Source organism: Rutilus rutilus, assembly GCF_951802725.1.
Source record: "Rutilus rutilus genome assembly, chromosome: 15".
Classification (NCBI taxonomy): Eukaryota; Metazoa; Chordata; class Actinopteri; order Cypriniformes; family Leuciscidae; genus Rutilus; species Rutilus rutilus.
In genome coordinates this window covers 26,781,655-26,806,355 of record NC_140220.1, presented here as the reverse complement: position 1 = coordinate 26,806,355, position 24,701 = coordinate 26,781,655, and the positions used below count along the sequence as shown (strand labels likewise).

At 37.5% G+C, this 24,701-nt stretch overlaps 1 protein-coding gene across 3 annotated transcripts in view; it reads right to left on the bottom strand.

Annotated features, from left to right (window-relative positions):
- Positions 1 to 218: 218 nt before the first annotated feature.
- The window catches only part of rtn1b (reticulon 1b), a 40,889-nt gene continuing 16,406 nt past the window's right edge, over positions 219 to 24,701 (bottom strand). The window contains exons 2-9 of one of the 3 annotated variants that reach the window (XM_084431488.1): positions 18,383 to 19,114; positions 17,126 to 17,920; positions 4,909 to 5,116; positions 4,648 to 4,786; positions 2,529 to 2,598; positions 1,841 to 1,887; positions 1,684 to 1,742; positions 219 to 1,255 (exon numbers count right to left, since the gene is read on the bottom strand). In XM_084431488.1, coding sequence (XP_084287614.1) covers positions 1,213 to 1,255; positions 1,684 to 1,742; positions 1,841 to 1,887; positions 2,529 to 2,598; positions 4,648 to 4,786; positions 4,909 to 5,116; positions 17,126 to 17,920; positions 18,383 to 19,114 — 2,093 coding nt within the window. In that variant the 3' untranslated portion in view covers positions 219 to 1,212. Of the gene's footprint in view, positions 1,256 to 1,683; positions 1,743 to 1,840; positions 1,888 to 2,528; positions 2,599 to 4,647; positions 4,787 to 4,908; positions 5,117 to 12,181; positions 12,395 to 17,125; positions 17,921 to 18,382; positions 19,115 to 24,701 lie in introns of those variants that run through there. The other 2 variants (XM_084431489.1, XM_084431490.1) reach the window with 2 other exon arrangements.

Below are 24,701 nucleotides of genomic sequence, written 5' to 3'. Positions count from 1 at the left end.
TTTAATTTTAGTTCAAATAAGTTTATTAAAGTCTAGGCTAATTGTTGTTAATACATGATTCAATTTAGGTTTGATCATTTGCAGTTTAGCGCTAAATTTTGGCTTTCAAATTATACTGAATGGCTATAACCACTCTTTTTCTCTCAGAAATTGGATGGAAAAAATCATTGGTTAAGACAATATTGTAAGGTGAAAGATGCTCCATGAAACATGAAAAGTACATTTAAGAACATTTATTTTCACATTCAGTATTGAGTACAGCTTAAGTGCAAATAGTTAAGAGTCAATGGCTAAAAGATGAACAACACTTAACAGTACAAAGATTGACAGATTCTAGCTGGCAATCACTCACAGAAGCTTCCTTCTCCTCCCTCTCTTTTGTTTTGTATCATTTTCAAGAAAAAAAAAAAGATAAATGACTGCACAAAAAAACATGAATCTCTGTAGTGGAGTCCTACGAAAAAGAAACATACTCTGTAATGCTATAGTGAGCTGACCATATCTAATCAGAACATTGCTAAATAGTTGCGTTTGTGCCCAGATATCATGAACCTCAGCAGATCCATGTGTGTAGCTGACAATGACGATTACTGTATGTTAATAATGTTTACAGATATAGTGATGGAGGAGGAAAAGCCCCCACCCAACGCCCTAGACACAAAGAAGCTTGTTTTTTTGTTTGTTTTTTTCAAGAAGAGAGTGTCACTGGAGAGCAATAAAGCTGGAGATCCTTCACATACTACAGAGATTTTCAGCACAGCTGAGAAAGCACATAAACTTCAAAGATAAAAAGAGAATTCATCAGCACTTAAGACTCTTGACTTCATGCACTTTATGAGCAACACATAAAATAAAAAAATCACATCTAGTCTTTTTACCGGATTTGAATAATATGTTTCATGGTTACTTCTACAATTCATCAAGTAGTTGTACTTCTGACTAGATCCTGAATTGAGAAACAGCACGCTTTACTTTTTTTTCTTGGTTTTTTTTTCTATGGTTACAAGATGAGGATGGGACTTCTCCTGCACAGCTTTGCCATTGCTCTAGACTTCACAATGTGTACAAAGTAGAACTATGTTCCAGTGATGTTTATTTGTGGCTGTTGTGTGTGTGTGTGTGTGTGTGTGTGTACAAAGAGGAACCCTTGATCATCATTCAGCTCTCCCTGCAATGGGTCGGTCTGGGGCTCAGAACCTCCTCCAAAAGGGCCTATTCAGCCTTTCGTTTGGCCCCTGGAATCTTCTCCTGGATCCTGTACAAACAAACACACAATTATATTATATTCAGTGTGATTTTTAAACACAATTATAATTTAAATGATGCATTAAATTGATCAAAAGTGACAGTAAAGACATGTATAATGTTACAAAATATTTCTATTTCAAATAAATGCTGGTCATCTGAACTTTCTATTCATCAAAGAATATTGAAAAAAAAAATGTATCTCTGTTTCCACAAAAATATTAAGCCGCACAACTGTTATAATAATAGCAGAAATGTTTCTTGAGCACCAAATCAGCATATTGGAATGATTTCTGAAGGATCATGTGACACTGAAGACTGGAGTTATGATGCTGAAAATTCAGCTTCGCCATCACAGGAATAAATATAAGAATCTTAAATATATATTTATTTACTAAATTACTATATTATATTATAATGCTTAAAGGGAGTACTTACTTTCCTACCACAGAGTTGACTTGGGTCCTTATTAGGTCCAGATACTGATCAATCTGTGCCTAGAGAGAGAAAGATTAAAAAAGTGAGTCATTGTAGTCATGGTGCTTATGAATTATACATGATGCTGTAGTCATGGTGACAAAGGTGCCTCTCTGACCTGGTATTTCTCGTAGACCACCGGCATCGAGAACATGGACACCACCACTGAAGCAAGATGCAAGGTAAATGTTAAAAGACAGAAGAGTGCATGATGAGTAAACACAGTAGTCTGTCATTTAAAAAGCATACATTAATCTATATTTTAAATCATAGGTGTAATTTGCGGATGGAACATCTCACTGCACGGATATACCTAATGCAAATGAAACATGTCAAGTTGAGGATAATTTGTCTTAAATAAGAGGCAATTTGGCGCTGGAATGTGTTTTTGAAATCATGCTGAGTGTTTGTTGCCACTGTTATCAGCGGCGGAACGGTCTCTTTTGGCTCGTGCCCAGTCTTCACACAGACGAGCGCTTTAATCTATCGCTTAACGCCATTGCGGAGACTCTCTGTTCTTTCCGGTGAAATCACAAAACAAAATGCACACAAACGTGTCCACGCTCGAGATATACAATCCCTTATGAACATCTTTGATTTTAATGAGGAAAAATAAAACTATACGAGAGTAAACTACATTTTTAGACATCGTAATGTTCTTTTTTTTCCTACAATTTTTACATATCTGATATGGCATTGTATTAACAACTCCCCCCACACACTCTCCTGTTTCACCCACTTTTTAAAAGAAAGTTACACCACTGTTTCAAATTACAAATACATATGGAACTGAATAAACTGCTCACCCATAATAAGAAGAGTGAGACCATTGAAGAGGGCTCCCACATAGGTCAGCAACCACATCAGCACTGCAAACTTGAGGCAAACAAAAACAACTAGCAGTTAACACACAAACACATACTAGGTATAACATGGTTTATGATGCATTTCTGTGGCAGTAACTAAACCATTATAGAAGTGCACTGACACTCATATAGCAAGAATAAACCAATAAGGTGATAAACTGCTCTAATTTTCTGTATACTAACTCTTGATTTCCTTTTAACAAATCGATGCTAACTTTAAATTGTAAAAATAATATTCCTGAAATGCACATTTCTGTTTCATATTCACTATCGGTTTAAAGTTTGGGGTCAGTACGATTCTTCTTTTTTTTTTTAAAGCAAGTTAAAAAAAAATTCCAGCAAGGATGTATTAAATTGTTCAAAAGTGACAGTAAAGTCATTTATACAGTTACATAAAAAAAATGCTGTTCTTTTGAACTTTCTATTCATCAAAGAATCCTAAAAAACACCAGGGTTTCCACAAAAATATTAACTGTTTTCTATAGAGCCCCTAAAGGGACATGGTGATGAAATTATGAGTAGAGAAGAAAAATTATACGTCAATGCTTTTGCGTTCGCTCACAACATGTTTGCGTTCCTTGAGAAACTATGCGTTAGCTCGTAAAACTTTTACGTTCCCACGAGAAACTGCGTTCGCTCGCAAGGAAGTTTTCAACGTTTCTTGGGGGAACAAAAAAGTTGTATTATGAAAAAATGTGTTTCTTCCCCACCATAATATATTTTTTTCATCACCATGTCCTTTTAGGGGCTCCGTAGTTTTCAACATTGATAATGAAAATAAATGTTTTATAGATCAGCAAATCAGCATATTAGAAGGTTTTCCGAAAGATCATGTGACTCTGAAGACTGGAGTAATGATGCTGAAAATTCAGCTTTTAAAATTACATTTTAAATTGTACAAATATTTCACAATATTTCTGTTTTTACTGTATTTATTATTATGAAATAAATATAGCCTGAGTGAGCATAAGAGATTTGAACTTGAATCTTGAACGGTCACAAAATTCACGGTTCGGTTCAATACGATACACTTGTATCACGGTTCGGTACGTTTTCGATACAGCAAAAAGAGAGAAATGCCAGAGAAATTTTCTTGATTTTTTTTTTTATTCTTTTTTTATTAAAACTAACATCATAAAGTATGATTTTTTTTTCTTTGAGCAATGATGGAGCTATAATTGACTCTTCTTAGGAGCATATAAAACAAAACAGCTCCTTGGAAAAAATTAAATGTAATATTTTGTACTTATAAACAAATGTTTATTTTAGTTCAGATTAACATTTGAGGGCAGCAATGTTATTCATAATGTCGAAATAAAACCGACATAACGTTACTTGAAAGAATTGTAGCCTAGCCTACTATTCCTGCCAAACTTCCAAAGTTACAGTGTAGTGTTACTACAGTAAATCCATGGTGAATGTTGCTGATCTGTGGACACCGGATAGTTCATTCATGGCACAATGTTTCTTCCTGGTTCCACGTCAGCGCTGTTTGATCCGTCAATAACGGAGAAATGTGAATGTTTCTCACTAGATCTCGCAGCGATGTTATTACTTCAGTGGCGAATTCAAATGCTTTCTTTACTGGATCTCTTAGCGCTGTGTAGTATAAGATCGGCTCGCGCTGCTTTGGTCCAAACTGATAAACGGTCCGTCAAGAGTAGCTCAGTTTCGTTCCGCTTACATTGCGTTTGCCATTTGATGTTGTGGTCGCGCCAGCGTCTCCTACATTATGAGCGCTTTCGCGACGTGCTTACATTTGAAATAACCGTTCGGTTTGAAAATGCGTACCTAACACCGAACCGAAAGCCTTGTACCGAACGGTTCAATACGAATACGCGTACCGTTACACCCCTAATACGGACTGGCAAGTGGAGTACATGTTATGACATGCATGCTGGCACTTATGTGTGGGCAATCGGTCAAAAAAAATAAAATCACCTCCCATAATTTCTGTGCTTTCCTATCAAGTATCAATTTAAGAAAAAAGTCTATCAAAATCTGTCATTTGAAAGAAACTTTACAATCCTGGTGTGTATTAAATTGACCGGATGTTCACCTTTAGTGAGTCCACCAGATCCTGCACCAGGAACAGTCTGCGCAGTTCTTTCAGTGTGCTGTTGATATAATACTGGATGTTTTCTGCATACTTCTGCATCTGATCATGGGACAGTGACATCTCCACATCCAGATAAGCTCTGCATCCAGGTGATAAAAACATTGTTAGTAACTCAATGTGTGGCGCACGCACACACACACACACACACACACACACACACACACACACACACACACACACACACACACACAGCCGTCTTACTTGAAGGGATGTCCCTCGTCTGTTTTCTGCACAGCCTGCAGCACGGACTTGTAGACTCTGAAGCTGATGGTGGCGGAGAGGGCAGCCAGGGCCAGATAGGCCACAACGCTGACCACGCTGAACTGAGTCAGGGAGAAGAGCAGCAGCAGCAAACTGCCAAACACCAGCCCACTCTGCTTCAGGTTCCTCCAGTACAGCAGCTCCATCGCTGGATAGGAAGAGAGAGAGAGAGAGAGAGAGAGAGAGAGAGAGAGAGAGAGAGAAAGATCAGGTAGGGTCAAAGTCATGCACATTTTGGATTGGTGGTGTATGCCACAAATCTAATAGTCATTGATTGTTTAAGGATCCTCAATTCAGCATTTAAGACCTACGGTGATGTAACCACTATTGAATCACTCTGCACCAGCGCTGAGTCAGTGATAACACCATTAGAAATGATTACACAAACAGAGAGGAGTACGTACAAAAAAATGCCAGGATTCAGTCCGCAGAATGAGACAGAATACGTGTACGTCCCTGCTTTACAATGTGCCAAAAGATGCATGTCAAATGAGAAGGAATGTTGAATAGCCTTTAACTGGCAAACAATACTGCATCTGCTTCAGATTCTGAAGTGTGAAACAAGTGAACAATTCACTATCCCATAAGGCCACGGGAGCTGAGGAGATTAAAGTTCACCCTAAAATGACATTTCTGAAACCTAATAGGCTAGATTTGAATTTCGCTCTACATGTAAACACATTTACCTGCATTCTATCAACTTCTTCAGTTTTTGAAGCCTTGAAAACTTTCTTGCATTGTCACTTTTTAAACGAGCATAATCAGTCTTTTGGGTAACACTTTATAATAAGTATGCAATAAAGTTCTTACAAATCCTTAACAAACTATTAGTTTTCAGTTAATTCATTGTCATCTCTACATTGTTAATATATTAATACTAGGCCATATACAAATACTGAGTTCTTCATTAATTGTCACTGTAATGAACACAACTATTATTGTTTAATTAGCTTGTAGTAAAGGAAGTGTTGATTGGTTATTAGGAGTAAATAGTTCTCACTTTAGATTAGGTTAAAGAACGAAGGATAATGTCATTAATTAAGCGCTTTAAACCAAACTTTTTGGACATTAATTGCATTCGTATTCAGTGTTCCTTAAAATGTTTACAAATACATTAAACACACACGCGCACACACACGGCATATGCTGTGTACGGGAATGCTCCATAGGTGTAATGGTTTTTATACCGTAAAAACTGTATATTCTATCCCCTTACACTAACTACACCTAAACCTACCCATCACAGAAAACTATATCTCATACTATATATATATATAGTTTGGTACATGTACACTGGTATTTATACATTGATTTAAAAAATGCGGTTTCATTGATTTGCAATATGTAATTGCCATGCCAATGAACAAGAGCGGAAAAGGATTCTGTAATTAACCCATTTTCTACATAGTCACATAGCATCAATCCACTGTTTTACCACAGCCATTCCAAAGCTCTTCTCACTGGCCTTTGTTTTACACCCAATTTAAGATGATGCGAGACAAAATTAGGCAGTTTATCGAGATTAAAATTACAACGTAGGAGCAGAAGTTCGCTCTAATCACAGGTATGTGTCTGAGCTAAATGGAGCTGCATGGTCTAGACAGAGTCCTGCGATCATTTCCTTGGATGTGTGCCTGTCATACTCAGTGACATTAAGAGCATTATTTTGGGCTGTGCTAAGTTAGAGCTTCTCCTAAACTAGCGCTACGGATCTCCACAACAGCATCATGCTCAGTGGGATTCTTTGTTTGTGTTACGAAGGTGTGGTGGACACCCCTTTTTGCAAAATACAAAGATTCCTGCATCATGTATAATTCATAAGCATTATAATTGTACAGCTCATTATAGTCAATGATCAATAATCAGTCCTATTCTATTTATCAGAAGTGAATAAGAAACACAGGTCTTCATTAAACCAAGGGAGTGTATTTCCTCTATTTATTTTCAGGTAGAAATCAACAAACAATAGGACACTTGCTCATTTATGCCCACTCTTTCCCATCATGCACCGACACATGCTTGTTTAAGGGGTCATTACGGTGAGCTTCTTATAAAATGTGTGGGCCGTGAAGTTGGCAGTTGAGCTCTGAGATGAAGGGAGCGCGGTCGCCACGGAAACTAGAGAGATGGGTGCAGTGGAGTGAGCAGGGATGCAGTTGCCATAGCGATGGAGCTGCCCCCCCCCCCTCCCCTCACAGAGCGCTGCCTGCCAGACAGAGTAATAAGGTACTGATGAAATGATGGGGGAGGGGAACAAGAGGTAACACTGGTATGACAGACACACAAGCAAAGACCCTCTTGCTAAAACAGCCTATTGCTGACAACAACATGCCCCTCGTTCATGAAAGACCTTTGCTTTATATCAAGCAAAAGCACAACAGCAAACAACAGTCCGCTCCTTGAGGGCAAGAATGGCTAAATATAGCTATCGCTGTGTGACTGCACTGAAAATCTTTAATTTTTTTAAGATTTTCATTTTTTCATTCTTGCTGTCCATACTTGAGAAGTAGCTAAAAGTGTTTAGTGTAAAAGCTAAGACTTGTTTTCAGAGAATAGGCCTATATCCAGTATACAGCATAGTATTGGCAAATTGGCTTTTTTTGTTTGTTTTAAGCATGTTTGTGCTTAAATCTTAATATCTTACTCAGTTTTGCTTTTCAAGTAAATTTATCTTGTTTTAATTTACAATGTGGTAAATAAATTAAATTACAGTAAGTTAATATCTAACACGATTTTGCTTCTCAACTTTTCTCAAGTCTCAAGTCAAGAGTTCTCAAGTCTTATGATGTTTTGGTATTTTACTGAGAAAAGACAAATAAAATCAAAATAAATATATAAAAAACATTAGAAGAAATCTATTAAATGTTTTTAGTATATTATATTTTGCTTCTTAACCTGGTTTTAGCACTTTCTGTGTGAATACACACACACACACACACACACACACACACACACACACACACACACACACAAAATAATGGACATGATTCGAAAAGGTTAAATGGTCCTGGAAAAAATAGTCACACTTATATTGTTCGGGGTCAAAAATGGCCGCATTGGAAATGAATGGGAGAGGAATTTCATCTATTGGAAAGTAAATTTTTTGAGATATCAACTTAAAATTTGGAACACAGCTTGCTTAGATTTATGGATTTGATTTTCTCACAGTTTTAGAGTAAAACGTTTTTTGGAAAATATATATGTCATCTAAAAATTTTCTTTTTGTGCATTTTTCATAACAATAAATGTAAAAAAGTTTTTTTTCAAGTTTTCAACTTTTTTCACTTCAGCAATAATCTGCCAAGAGTTGTTTTTAAAAAGAGACCAAACAAACTTAAGTCTGTGCTCCAAACTATTCGAGATATATGACAGTTTAAGTTGGAAATTTAATTTTCAGGTCAAAAAGTGAATAAATGGATTATAACTACTGCATAAATATAATTTAGTACCATAAAATCCCCTAAAAAAATATTAAATAAAAAATATAATATAGTTCAATAATTTAATTGAAATAATAATAAAAAGAATCTGTCATTTTTGACCGACACACGAACAGTACCAGAGGGTTAAGTACATTAATCTTGTTTTAAAGATGTTTAGATATTAAATTCAGGATATTGACATAGATATTTTATTTTGTGCAGTGTGGATATGGTTGAAAAAACACTTTCAGGAACTTTTTAAGAAAAATGTGACCTTCATCCCCTAAAATTAAGTTTGAGATGTAGCAGAACAGTGATCTAAATCCAACCAAGGTGGGATCCAAATAAAAACACATGGTCTAACAAACCATCCTCGTATAGCTTGTCATAAATAGGACTACACACAAGAGAATGCTGTTTAACACAAACAATTTATGTGGTTGCTTTAGGCTTCTGTGGTTATATACTGCAAACCTAAATGCAGATTGGATAGTTCTTTTAGGGTCATGCTCCATTGTAGACACATAGCCTGCTTCTGACATCAGTGGATCATACTCTTACAACAAAGAGATCACTTCAGACAGCCCATGACTAACATTATTACACACTAGACACTAATCTGGATGACAACAATCTTGGCATGGGACAGAGAGATGCAGTAAGGCACCAGGCAAACAACGTTTCTCTGCTATCAATAATGAAAGCTCTTTGGGTGTGAACCCAAACAGCTTCCAGATAAACATAAAAACGTCTCGGCCTGGTAATACAGTGAAGAAAACATCACCGATGCCACAATGAGACAGAAAGAAACTCAAAAGTCAGCAGTAATTAATGGCTCTGTTTAATCACTCCTCTAGACTGGTTCATCTTACTGCCCTATATGGGACAGCATAAGTCTATAGGGCATACATGTATACTCTTACAATTGTAATACAGGTTAGACTTGAGATATTAGGCAAACTTAAGAGATGTAATATATATTCTTGCTTAAGCATCTGCTGGCTAGCGTGATAAAACACTGATCCTGTCCCAAATAGAGCTCCTTGCGGTCCTCCTCCAAATCCACTTTAATGATTTAATGCTGTATAGGTTATTTGATTGCAGAGCCTGCCTCAGAAAGCGCTCGAGCTCCTTCTGAAACCTAAAGTGTCAAAGTTGCTTTGAAATTATATGTACTGTGAAAAGCGCTATACAAATAAATGTGAATTGAATTGAATATTTATTATAAATGATTTATCCATGCACATCATAATTTTTTTTTTTAATTCATGTACCCTCATAATCTTTAATCAAAATAACTTTCCCTCCCTCTCGCAGCAAATTTTTGAACTCAAAGGGATACAAATTTAAATTATGTCATCATTTACACGCCTTTATGTCATTTCCAAACCAGGACTTTCTTTCTTCTGCAGAACATAAAAGAAGATATTTTGAAAATGTCCTATTTATACGAATATAGTCATACAGGGGTTTGGAAATGGCATGAGGGTGAGTAAATGATGACAGAATTTTCATTTTTGAGTGATCACTTTAAGCAGTGTTGCTGAGAGACAAAGCACCACACATGTATCTTGAACAATGAGCTTCTATATTATTATGGGATATTCTGACCCACAGCAATGACTACTACAAACATCTGAAGAGTCAACAATAACCATCTTTCACAAATGTAAGTACCACACATTGATTCGTCGTCATTTTACCAAGAAAAACTGGGGGGGATGAATATGGAAAAATAGACCTTTGACCAACATAACACTAACACAAATGGCTGCTATGTCCTCCAACATCATGTTCTGATAACAATATTAAAGCTGATATGGATCCAAGATCAGTGAGATCATATGACACTGTTTTAAGCCTGGCTGACAAATGCCACTTATATCCTCCATTGAATAACCACTAGTGTTTACCACACCTTGAATTCTACGTTCGATATTTCCAGAGTAGGTCTTAACCAGAAATCAATTATTGGGAGAATCTGAACTGAAAAAACTAGAGGGTTTGAGGTTGGGAATGTATGTTGGATCAATCCAGTCTTATCTGGTCCAATCTTTGGTTCCAAGTTTTTATCAATCAGAACGAACACATTTGCCAGTGTGAAGTGATCAAATCTGTTTTATGATTTGCAGTTAATGGAAGAACTGGAAGATATCATTTTTGGACTAGTACCAAATGACCATCAGGACAGTAACAGCCAATGTGGCCCCTCAAGCCACAGATTTGACTAAACTGCATACTTGAGAGAAGACTGTGAGAAGAAACAGAAACTGCTGACTTAAGAGAAGCCAGCACCTTTGCTGCGGTTTGACTTTATAGCACTGAATCAATACCTATAGGACACAGACAATCCTGAGCCAACAGGCACGACTATAGAAGGAGATGGCAAAAGAACACAAGTCCCTGTGCTGACACAGGCACATCTTCATTAAACAGTACAACTTAAACCATTAAAAAAAGTGAGAAATGTTTGTTTTTAACATCTTCATATCTGTTTTCATTTTGGCAATGGCTTCGTGTTGCAGTGCCAACACAGCAGTGTTTTCTCAACTCTAAAGAGGCACTAAATCCCACTAAAGCTCAAATGATCTTAATTCAGGCAATAATGATAAATTAGATAGGACAGATAGATAAGATTATAGAACTATGGAAATAACATATAGGATAGATAGATAGATAGATAGATAGATAGATAGATAGATAGATAGATAGATAGATAGATAGATAGATAGGTATAGTATATTAATCCAGGTTAATACTTATAAAATACTTTTATAAATTATAATTAAGCTACATTAATAAATGCTGTAAAAATGCTGTTCATGATGCCTAATACATTAAATAATTAATTCTTATGTTAAAGTGTTTCCAAAAATCTGAAATATAAAAGGAACAAAGACTGAATGCCATTAACATTTAGAAACTCTCATTTAAAAGTCAAATATTCATAAAAATAGACCTATTTATGTTTTTAAGCCCTTGAACTGCCAGCAATGCGAAATGCTCAATATATAAATAGCCACAACCAGAAACCCTCCCTCTTAAATTGTTCTAGTTTTCTTCCTGACGATAGAGTCTCTTTTTAATGTGACAGTCTAGGCACTGGATTGATTAAAGTGATGGATGCATAGTTGTCTTCAAGTGGATAGTAAATAAATGACAGCAATAACGCACTTTTATTATACACATAAAACACATGCATGTGTATCTACTATCCATTCTTTCACAGAACAAGGGGTTTACATTTAGGCAAACACCACAAGCTATATCCAGGTAGCCACACCCAATACCTCTCTCTTTCTTCTTTTCTTTATTTCGCTTTCTGCTCCCTATGCAGCCTGAAGGCCTTTATGATCAACACAGGAACAATCAGACAAATGTAAAGAAATACAGCTCTTTGTGGAACTATCCGCATCTAAATGCCCATCTGACCTGAAAAGGAGGCAGTCATGCACATCATTGGCAATTAATTCTAATCAAACACACCCAGAGTATATGAATTCAGTAAGGATCCACTAAGTACAATGAGAAGGGGGTAGAAGAAGGGTGTGCCCAGCTGTCTCAAATCCCCCCCCCCCTCACCCCCCCAGTCTGCCGCTCGTATGCCCATGATGGCGGTGGCCTCGATGCGGAAAAAATGCGAAAGTGTGCATGAGCATCTTCCAGAATCCCACATGCACCTGCCCCCAAGAAAATCCAGCAGCCCTAATAAATCAACCCCTTTCTGTCCAGACATGCGCATGCATCTTCTTCACCCCGGACCCCCTTTCCTCCACACGCACTCACAGTACCCTTGCTCTTCCAGTTGCTCCAGAAACCTTCAGTCTTGGTCGAGTCTGCGGCTGCCATGGTGCTGGCCTGCATGCTAGGCTGGGTGAGGGGAAGGACTGCGAATCGCTTTCTGCTAACGCTACTGCTACAGCCTCTCCGCTCCTCGCTCCGTATCTGTCGTTATCTCTCTCTGTGCTTCTCTCTCGCTCAGCGGTTCACATCAGTGCATGAATGACCCATAGGAGGAGGGGACCGAGAGGGGAGGGGATGCAGGGATGGAGGAGGGGAGGAATAGGAGTTTATGGTGATAGTGCTGCCCACTGGTGGAGGAACTGATTTAGTTGAAGGCAGACATTTGAGGGAGGGGCGAAGCGTCATGATTGACAATCATTACTGACAATCTTTTCTTCCTTATTTTGACGTATATCCGAGTTAAACGGCTTCACAAAAAAGTAAAAATGTAGGACGGGACTTGATTTGTCCATCAGAAATTGACTGGATCATTGTGGGTGTGAGTGACAGGTTCTCCCTCCCTCATGCCAGTAAACGCATCATCAGAGAAGAGAACAGATTTTGTAACAAAAGGGAGGAAAAGTTACTTTGATTTAAGTTTATGAGTGCACATGGATAAAAAACAAAAACAAATCTATAATCCATAAAAAAGAATTGTAAATTTTGATTTCATAGTGCCTTTAAAGGAAATCAAGATGTTTTTTTTTGGAGCTTGACAGTCCCTGGCCACCATTCGCTTTCAGTGCATGTAAAAAATCTGCGTAAACACATTGCTAAACATCTGTTTTCGTGCTTTACGTAAGAAAGAAAATCATACTGGTTTGGAACGACACGAGGGTAAATAAATGACACTTTTTTTTTGGGTCACTGTCACTGCACTGTCACTGCAGACAGACACTAAAGTGGATGGATGAAATATTTGTTTTCCTCTCTTTCTCATCTTCAGTCTTTTAGATGGGAGACTAATCCCAACTAATCCTCTTGAAAAGATTGAAATCTGGTGGTAAACATTGCTGCACAACTATTTTTCTCGTTCAGAGCGAAGGCTCATTCCGTACTCATCGCATCATATTTGATGAATTTCACTCTAGACTGCTATAACAGTGAGAGTGTGTGTGTGTGTATTTGTGTGTGTGAGGAAGGAGCCTCATGAGATATGGAGAATGACTCAGCACTCTCGGTTAAAGGAAACAGGATGAGCTCACAGGCAAAGCGGGCAGTCCTGTCCAGTGGTCAGAGATGGACTTGCCATGTGACATTTTCAAATGGGCAAGACTGACTTATTGGCATTTTTTTGTGTTTGTTTTTGAAAGAAATCTCTTTTGCATCAACACTAAATACAGTAAAAACAGTAATATTGTGAAATATTACAATTTAAAATAACTGTTTTCTATTTGAATATAATTTAATTCCTCAGTGTCACGTGATCCTGAAAATGGTTGTACAATATTTGTTCTATATATTCATTCAGTTAGATCCTGCCTAAACTATTCTCTTGCTGCAACAACCATTGTGACAAATCATAAATAACAAAAACCTCTCCTTATTTTTCACATTATGAATTGAATAAACCTTTTAATATTAGCCATGAGCCATGTTTTTTTTAAATCTCAGACTATAAAGTCTTAGCTATAAATCACTTAATCATGGTCTCTGATTCTAGTCATAGTGGCAGACTGTAATGAGACACTTCAATGCACAGAGAACATCCACCATGATCCCATATGTCATGCATAGTAAGAGATAACAATAACTGCACCTAATTAATTTATCATACAAAAGAACAGCACATCATTGTGAATTATGCATGATCTTTGACATCTTTAACTCAAAGGTTTAGCATTTAATGCAAGACCAAACAAAGGAAATTGGCATATGTATAATGTCTGCGCCTCAGCTTCCAGTAAACACATCACACGTGAAATGCCAGGGGCCTTTAAAAGTTAAATAATTGATAGAGACAGAATCAAGCATAAGATAAACTAGAAAGACACATATAAGACACAAGACACAAATAACTGCTTATTTTTGCCAGTCTAAATGTAATGATTAATCAGAATTAGATTTTTTTTTACAGAATTTAAGGGGAAAAGCTGCTGTTAATGATAACCTCATGAGGAAAATGTGATGAATGCAAAACCTGGTTAAGAAAGACTGCATCAGTAGATGAAAACAGGGAATGCAACACATCAAAGAAACCTTAAAGAAAGATGTACTGGTTTCAACTGGATAGAATGATTTCAAAAGGATCATGCGACACTGAAGACTGAAGTAATGGCTGCTAAAAATTACGTTTTGCCATCACAGGAATAAATTATATTTTTAAATATATTAAAATATATAAAAGCCATTTTAAATCTTTCACAATATAACTATTTCACTGTACTTTGATCAAATAAATGCAGTCTTGGTGAACACTTCTTTCAACAGCATAAAAAAGAATCTTTTGAACCTTAATGTACGCACAATGAACTAGCATACAGGAACACATACAGGCCAGAAAACACACCGGTTTCTGATGTGTTATAGAGATCAAAATCTATATTTTCTACAGGCACACACTATGATAATGCATTATCAAATGCACAACCCCTCTCTAGTCTATGGGCTGACAGCAAGACAATGACTGCACATGGTAAACTGAGCCCTCTGCTGGAAGAAATTAGCAGTGTTACCCATCCTCAGTTTGTGTACATGCGGTTACAAGAGCCATCTCATTTCTAGAGGCTTCTGTGAGACACTGAGCTCAAGAGAGGAGGGGGGAAAGGGGGTGCGGTCAGACACAGACTGTGGCACCATACCTAATTTGCAGACTGCCATAGACACACACACATACAATGGTCTGCAGGCAACAACAGTAAAGTCAGTCTGCTTTTACAAACAGTTCTCCTTGATTAAGGGTGTTGTAAAGAGGAATATAGACTGAAAAGCATCACATGAAACATTGATAAGAATCGATTATAAGATAAACATAAAATTCACTTTATGCTGAATTTCCAATTACATTAGTACTGCATGGCAGAAGGATTTAGAGCTGTCCGTCATCCACCGTGATACATGTGATAGTCTGAACCTCAAATGAAACGCATATCAAGGTCTTTTTTATCTCACTGTAGGATCTGTGCAATGCCTTCTCATCCCACTGCAGTGTGGCTATGTAATCACAAGACGGCAGCACTCATTGGTCACAAACGTAGCAGACAGAAACTGACCTGAACCACATGGGGAGGCTTTGTTCTGAACTCTTCAAACAACAGTCCAGCCCAAAGCATTGGTGACGTAATGACTTCAACAGATAAAAACAAATGACGTACTCATTCACTAATACACTGAAGTCAATAATTATTTATTTTAAGACAAAACTAACATGAATCATTTAACATTTATTAAAATATATATATATATATATATATATATATATAAAATGATATATAAAATAAAAATAATTATTTAAACAATAATTCATTTTTAAATGTAAAAAAATTTAAAATATTTTTACATGTTTTTTGTTTATTGTGAAAATACAACAAATAGTGATTAAGTCTATATGCGGTTACTTGTATCCCTCAGTACTGGGAATCTGGGATGTGATCCAAACTCTAAAAGAATGAAAATGTTTTCAATAAATCTGTGGGTTTTACAATCCACAGACTGTTGTAGGTCAGCCAGATCTTCTCTAATAATTTTTCAGTTTCACACAAGATTTTCCACTGAGTTCTGCCGAACCCTGAAGACACAACAGCAGATGCAGGGAGCAGTCAGGTGTGAAATAAAATCTAAAACATTAGTCGCCTAACTAAAGACACAGGGGACTGTGTGAGAAATGTGTGTTGATATAATATTTCATGTGCATGACCTTCTGGAGGTCTGGAGATGATTAGAAATGTTATATCACACTGTGTTGTACTTCTCTGGACCGATGCTGTTGGATGACGAGGAATCTTGGTGAAAAAGCAGAATTGACACGTGAAGTAAACAGTTGAGAGCAGGAAATGCCTCTATGAAAACTGAGTCCAGTGTATTTTTTTGAGTGTTCTGAGCTACAATCACATTATCTACATCTGTTAGTCCGTTACACTTTTTGCTGGACTAAAGCATTTATATGACATTTTAAATACACAAACTATTGTTTTAGTCTGATTGAAATTCAACTTTTAAAGTGCATGTGAATGAACTGATGAACCTGCATGTTAAATACTACAATTAATTTAATGTAAGGAAAATATTAGCTGTGAACTGTCAGCTGGCCTGTGCATGCCCAGGATTGAGGCATTGAAATGTGTTTTTTCCTGCTTCTAAAGCCAATGGGAGTTTCCTCCTAGCAGGGTGAGGCCAATAAGTGTGAGTCAGTTTTTTATTTTAATTTCAGTGTATCACAGACTTCTGGCCTTAAAGTGACAGTTCAACCAAAAAATGAAAATTCAGCCATCATTTACTCACCCTCATGTCATTCCAAACCTGTATGATTTTCTTTCTTCTTTCTAATAAGGTGATCATATTAGCAAAATTTTGCGGACAAAAATGTTTACATTATCTATTTTCAAAAGTGTAGTGATGTACGAAGCAACAACAATAGCAACAATAACAATAAATGTGACCATACATTTAGTCTGACTGAAATTGTTCCAGTCTGTTTTTGCAAAGTTGAACTAACAGACCTAGATATTGCAAGTGTAGGTTGGCATCGTCCAGCATGTTTACACATTAATCCGACTACAATTGGCTTCACACTGTGCACTTGCTCCGAAAGACAGAGGTGATGATGTGCATTTAATCCTTTAAATATTCGATTACGCATTGTGTCATGCATACTCAGATAGATGGAAGAAGATAGAAGTTCAACTACGCAAAAACCCTCTGTAGCTCAATAGTAACTGTGCACTTAAATGCAATATGGTGACTGTCAGAACTTGTGTGTTGTGTGACCATTAGTGATTGGGGAACGTGTTTACCTTTCTCCCTGGATAGACCCTGGAAGACGACAGGTGGTACAGTCGTTCTTGCAGAGCCCCTGCGGCCTTGACTGGAGCGCCTTCTTTCTTTCTGGTGTACCTCCCCAGCAGGATGCTCCACCTTCAGCTCTGGCAGGCTGGGACTGGGGGTTGTGCTGCTGGGTTTAGGCTTCTCTTCCATGGTGGATGTTTTCTCTTTAGGAGCGCTGGTTGGGGCTGGAACGGTCGGAGGAGGTGTAGTGGGAGTCATAATGGGTTCTTTAGTTGCAGAAGTCAGGGTTGTGGGTTTTTTGACCAGCTGTGGGCTCTCCTTGAAGCCTTTTGTGGAGTTGTGGGTCAATCTTTTGGGACTTTCCTCTCCGCAGGACTCCAGAGCCAGTTCACTGTCCAGCTCTGCTTCACGCTCTTCCCTCAAGATGCTGTACTGCATAGTAGGGTTTGGGGCAAACGCAGGAGTAGAGGACGGGACAGGCGCTGTAGCTGTGGTCGATGGAGAGGTGCTGGGACTCTTACCGAAGCTCATGTAGCCAGAGCTGGGAGCTCGTGGACTAGGCTCTTCAGACACCATCTCAATCTCAGAGTCGCCAGATTCTGCGCTGCTACCCTCGACATCCTGGGAGGAAAGAGGCAAGGTGGGTTTTGGAGGAGAAGTCTTCATTTCCATTGGGGAACTGTCTTGCTTGGAAGCAGGTTGCGAGGGTGAGGTGGGTGACGTTTGAGTCTTGTCTTGGAAGGAGCTCATTATTTTAGTTTCACCAGCCAGGATATTTGGTTCTGATGGAGAGTCAGAGTCTTCTATAAAGAAAGAGAGGGAGAGAGAAAGGAGAGGGAGTGTTTTTAAAAAGGTAAGGTGTCTTGTGGCTATCTGCTCTGCCAAGGCACCCAACAGTGTTAGCAAATATGTTAAAAATGTGTATTGTACATGTACTATACTTGGATAGTATAACTGAAGCCTTGGTGAGCATAAGAAACTTTCAAAAACATTAAAAAATCTCCAATCTTTTGAACAACAAATAGTGTAACATTATCAATGGGTCTCACCACAGTTTCCCTTGGATTTTATGTTGTAAAGATGCTCATTTGTCAATCACTTTAGATAAAAGCGAAGTTAAATTAATAAGCTGAATAAAATGTATGAAAGTTCCCAGATCGACAAGTACACCTACACAGGACCATAAGGTCAGCTAGCAGAGGGAATTAACGATGGTGTGGTGGATACATTGCAGTGAAGTGCTTGTGTGGGATGATGATGCTTACCTGTAGGGGGTGTAGATGACTCAGGGCTTTCATCCTCTGGCTCTGAGAGGGTGACGGTGGGCACTCCCTCCAGCCCAAGACTCAGGATACTCTCCTTCTCTGACACTGTAAATGTGGGGCTGTGCTGGACTGTGGTGGGCGATACAGATGTAGGTGGCATTTCTGTCAGAGTGATCTTTACTGGACTGGCACTGCTGCCGGTACCTGGAGACCTATAGGGCTGATAATCAGACAGTTCTTCATCAGATGGTTCCTCCACATATGGGAAGGTCTGAGAGTCCAGAACTTCTGCAGAGCCAATGTCCTCCACATCCACTTCTACCGGTGATGGGCTCTTCTCCAGTTTAGTGTACTGGGTGGGCTCTGAGAGGCCGCTCATCCTCCAGTCCTCCAGGGGGCGCTGTGAGCTACAGGAGTCCTCTTTACGGCTGATGTCCATGTAGTTGTAAGAAGAGTCAAAAGCTTTCTCAGAGTCATGTATCTTGTGAGAGCTATCAGTCGGGTCTGCACTGGATTTTATCTCGATTCCGGAGTCCAAGGTCAACGTGAGGGAATGGGATCCAGAAATGAAGTCATCAGTGCGGGATGTATGTTTGTCATCAGATCTGCCCATGCTGCCAGAAAGGTAGGAGGTGTCTTCATGTGAGCCATAGCTTTGATTGGACAAGAGGAAGGTGTACAGGTCATCCCCGTCATCAGTGGATTTCTTCTGGAAGTTTGAATCTGATTTATCTGCATGAGAAAAGAGGAGCATGAGGAAGACTTTGTTTTAAATAACGTATTTTAACAGAGTAAACCATGTTTAAACAATGATTATTCTATTAAATTAGTGTCATTATTCAGTCAAATCTAGTAAAAAATATTCTGGGGAACGTAAAAGTTTGCGAAAGAATGCAAAAGCATTACAACGTATTTTCGTATTTTTTTCCTCCCATCTCATATTTTTGTTATCTAGCCTACTTTATCTAATTTTTGTTTTTATTTATTTCCTCATATGTCTTGCATATTAATTATCTCAAAAACAATAGATTATTTTCACATTTTATGAATTTATTCCAAAAAAAAATGTATCACAATTATTCATTTATTTATTGTACTGTTTACATAATTTGATTATTATATAGTAAAATAACTGCAGAATCCTAGATGAGAACTGCACAACAGAGTGGCGGTTTGACCTCTACTGCATATTGTGCCTCACAAAGCTCTTACATCAAGTGACCTCGGGGTGAATTAGACTGTGTGCATGTGTTGTTTGTGAAATTCAGATGTTAGAAAGAGGATGTGTGTCTGTTTCAGGTAGTCATTTTGTTGTCCTCCAGAAGGCTTTAGTGGGGTGTAGCAGTGACAGGTCTCATCAGCAGTCCGTGACGGCACCATCACACCCCCCTCCACACCAATTGTCCTTGTCTCTAAGTCCTTCTCATCACATTCCCTGTCTTTCTGTCCTTCTCTCTATTATACCGACTATTTGTGGCGGATGACAGTTTTGCAGTTCAATGTTTATCTGAAGGTCGACTGCAGTGCTATCACATAAGGGCAGAAGAAGCACACACGCACACACGCGCACACACACACACACACACACGTTGGGTTTTCATGTTTTATGGGTACATTAGTCATAATGATTTTTATACTGCAGTGCAAACTATATTGTATATTCTGAATCTGTCCCCTAACCCTAATCCTACCCATCACAAAAAACTTTCTGCATCTTTACATTTTCATCACTTACAGTTTTTTTCAGTCGCTAACAAGCGTTTGTCCAATCAGTGTTCACATTTTCAAAACTCTAAACACAATTAGCACAGCATCGGTCTTTTGTGGCCATACCATTCACACATTTCTTGTCGTTTTCACACAATATGCAGTCAGTGAACACATTTCCATAATGCTTACATTTTCTTAACAGACAAGCTATACCTCCCAACAAAATGATGGATTGTTTTTGTAGTATTTACAAATGTTAACACACAACATCCCACAATAGCAAAAACAATATTCCAAACCTTAGATACAGTATGGACTGCATTTATTTATTTACCATTTACATTAACTTTTACCATTTTTGTAAATTTCATGATTTTAGCAAAATGTGATTTTGATTGCTAGCAAAATGTGTTGCTTTTGAACAATGTCATGAAGAAACAAGCTTTTCGAGTCCATATGCATCTTCCTGGAGTAATGATGCTGAAAATTCAGCTTTTCATCACAGGAATAAATTACATTTTACACAATTTATTACATGACATACATATTTTTAAACAGAAATCAGTTATTTCAAATTGTACTAATATTTCACAATATGAAAGTTTATAAAAACCTCTGCTTCTGCAATGATATCAGTTCAAAAACAATATATCAGTGAGAGTCAAGGAGCTACAACGACAATATGTCCAGGTATAGTGTACTGTATATTCAATGTCCAGTTCTATAAGCTTTGCACTTTGCAAGTAGGTAACCTACACAGTAATAGGTTACAGTATAGTATACAGTAATGACATGATTTACATAAACTTTGTTTTGAGAGTTATGGAATTGGAGGCCAGCCATGCCCCTCATGAATTCATATACATAGATGAGGCAGGATTCAATCTGGCCAAATGGCGTCAACCTGGACAAAATGTAATGTGAAGGTGGAAGGTTTATGACCATCAGCCACATGACCAGATGTCCCTCCTTGAAGCCATGGATGCTAGCTCCAAGGGTGGATCCGACATACCAAGCAGTTTTATCCCAGGTGCATCACCTTGGATGATATCAGATGTGATCTTGATGAAAACATGTGGCTTAACCCTAAAGAGATTAGATACAGTAATTTTGTGGGGGGTTTTGTGGGTGTGTTTTTTTGTTCAGAATGATCTTGTGTGTTTCATGGATATTTTGTTCACTGTAAGCAATACTGTAAAACTTTTTCTGTTCTATCAAACCGTGTTTCTACTGTACCTCCTGTAGTAAACAGTAAAGGAATAAAAAATGATTTGCTTTTTACTGGAATGCTTATGAATGTGAACAGTACTGTACATGTGGACATACAGTTCCCAACCAAGACATTTAGTGTAAAAACGGTGGATTGCATATTTTGCATGCAAATACCTGTAAAACTGAAACATAAAAGTCTATGCAGTTTTAGTAATGTCAACAATAGCCAGGATTTTGAAACCTGGTGTACTTTGATTGACTGCATGTACCTTGTGAAGTGAAAACAAGTGTTATTCTTTGACAGAAAAATTTCATTTTGAGTCAGATTTCCAGTGTTTTGGTAAAGTTAGTGTGTGCAGAGAAACATGTGTTCTGTTTTGAAATGAAGAGTTAGTATATATTTAACTAAATGTGTTTTTGAGAAGACAATTAACCATTTGGCCAATTGTGTTTTGTAGGTGTGAGTCTGTGTTAAGAGTTTAGAAAAAGTATCTGAAGTATGGGTAAGCGCTTGTTAGCGATTGAAAAAAACTGTAATATGATTTTTAAGCTGTTTTCCTCATGAGGAACAAAAATGTCCCCACAAGGACAAGAATTTCAGATATTGCCATCTTTGTGGGGGGACACACACTGTGAGATTTCAACTAGGGATCAGTCTAAAACAAGAAGGAATATACAGTGATTAAAAAAGAGGATCTCCAATAAGTCACTTCCCTTTAAAGGTGATGAGTGTTGTTTTTTCAATGTTAAAATAGAGCATATTACCCTTCCTGTCACAGTGTAATGTGCAGAGACAAGGGTCAAAAATGATCTTAAAAATAAAACTTAAAACTTGGATAAAACTTTTGCAACTGAAAGTGATGAACACGTTCCAGATATTTAAGATGTGTGAGCAGAAATGTCTCTGTAATGTTTTATCTGTTATATAACATTTTTATCTTATGTATAATATTATCATTCACAATATTTAGCCGATGTAGCTGCCTATGGGTTTAGTGACTCAGCAGATATCACAATGATTGTTGTTGAATGTTGAGCTAATAAGAAGTGTCTTTTGTTGAAAAAATTTAATAAAATCATCCCTAAACACAATTCCAACAACTCCAAAACCAGAAACAGTGATTGGATCAAAATCAACACATTGCTGAACTGTATAATTTTTTCAATTCCATGTGGTGTGGTGCCAAATAAATACACATTTAAAACACACTAATATTTACAGTTTATAGATATCACTTTGAAGGTTAACTTGATGAAGGTTAACTTTAAGGGATAGTTCACCTAGTTCAACTTGAGGGTGAGTAAACGATAACAGAACTTTCATCTTTGGGTGAACTATCCCTTTAATGATTAAATTGTTAAAAATATTGATCAGTTATCTTACTGTCTTTCAAAGTATGTGCATTAGCAGCACTATCCCTGAATCTGATCATGCTATAAGTGAATGGATGAATGAACAGATGGAACAGAGGAGAGAGTTGAGAAGATGGATGGATGAGTACGTATGTGTCAGTAATATTACAATTCTGTCAGGACCACTATCATCAACTACGATTGACAATTAGCATTCAGTTTGGATTGGTAGTATGGTTCTGTTCTGGGCAAGAACTCCCTGCGCATTCATGCAGCCTAGCATGGATAAGAGCAGGGAGAGCAGCAATAACCCCCCTTTGTAAACAAAACAGAACCAACATGAATGTATTGCAGATATCATTAATTAATTTTAATGTACAACATAATTAGAGAATCTGATTCAGGGGTAATCAGAATGCCAAATCCTGACTGATGAGAAGAGGAGCTGGGGATGGAGGGGGGTAATTAGCTCCTGAGAAATGCGATAGCTGCTGATAATACTGAAGGAGCTTATATATGAATATGGTGATAAGCGTCGTATTCCTATAGGTAGACATGGATCAGCTGAGAGTCAGCTGATGCGAGCTTGACTAACGTGACCTGCCAGAACTGACTCTACACTTGAATTTTGAACATTTCAATTGTTTTTTTTTAGATTTCAGATCAATTCAGGTGTTAGTTTTGAAAATTACTTAAATTTCACTAAGGTCATTTTAATTTCCCTTATAACAGAACCACAAATTGTACCATCTGCTTGTGATGAAAATACACATTATAACAGCATCATACCTAAATAACAATAACTAAATTACCTTTGAAATTTTGTTTTAGTTCAGTTTTTTGTTCAAAAACCCATTATTTTAGATACAATATTTCAGGATCAGGTGTGTTTCCCTCCACACTACAGATGTCTAACTGAGGATAATTCCATGACTTGTTTAAATCCCCATGCTAACGTGACCCCACTCCATCAAAAGATCCTGTGCCTCTGTCTCTGTACTGCCCTACATTCACTGGGCAAAATGACTCCATTGGGACTCTATTTTTAACCATAAGTAGCTAAGAAGTGTGAAGATCTATAAAAATAAAAGTGCAGAGAGAGAAGAGAGCCACTGATTCTTCAAAAACAAAAACCATATCAACTTACACCCTTCTTTATCACATTGCTAAGCAACACACCAACTGAACTGACAGTGTAACCTTAAAACCTGCAAAGCAAACTATACAGTTGTGGTCAGAATTAATGGCACCCCTGGTAAATATGATCAAAAATGGCTGTAAAAAATAAATCTGAATTGTTTATCCTTTTGATCTTTAATTTAAAAAAAATTGCAAAACTAATTTTGGGGGGGTCACATTATGAAATACAGTGGGGAGAACAAGTATTTGATACACTGCCGATTTTGCAGGTTTTCCCACTTACAAAGCATGTAGAAGTCTGTACATTTTTTTATCATAGGTACACTTCAACTGTGAGTGACGGAATCTAAAACAAAAATCCAGAAAATCACATTGTATGATTTTTAAGTAATTAATTTGCATTTTACCTACCTTTTTTTTTTTTTTGCACACTAGGAACATGAAATTGTCTAGCTATGACTTGGCTGGAGTTTAAATATGATGAAACAAAGGCCAAATTCCCTTAATCATCCATCACAATGAGTAAAACCAAAGAATATAGGCTAGTTCTGATGTGCATCAAAAGATTGTTGAGCATCACAAAATAGAAAGTGGCTGTAAGAAAATAGCTAAAGAATTGCAAATCCCCATTTTGACCATCAGGGCAATAATTACGAAGTTCCAATCAACTAAAGATGTTACGAATCTGCCAGGAAGAGGACGTGTGTCTATATTGTCTTAATGCACGGTGAGAAGGAGAGTTTGAGTGGCCAAAGATGGTCAGATGAAACAAAAAAGGGCTTTTTGGCAGCAAACCCACCAGATGTGTACCCCATGCCTACGGTTCAATATACTGCTGGATCTTATATGTTGTGCGCCTATTTTTTTGCTGGAGGTCCTGGACATCTTGTTTAGATACATGGTA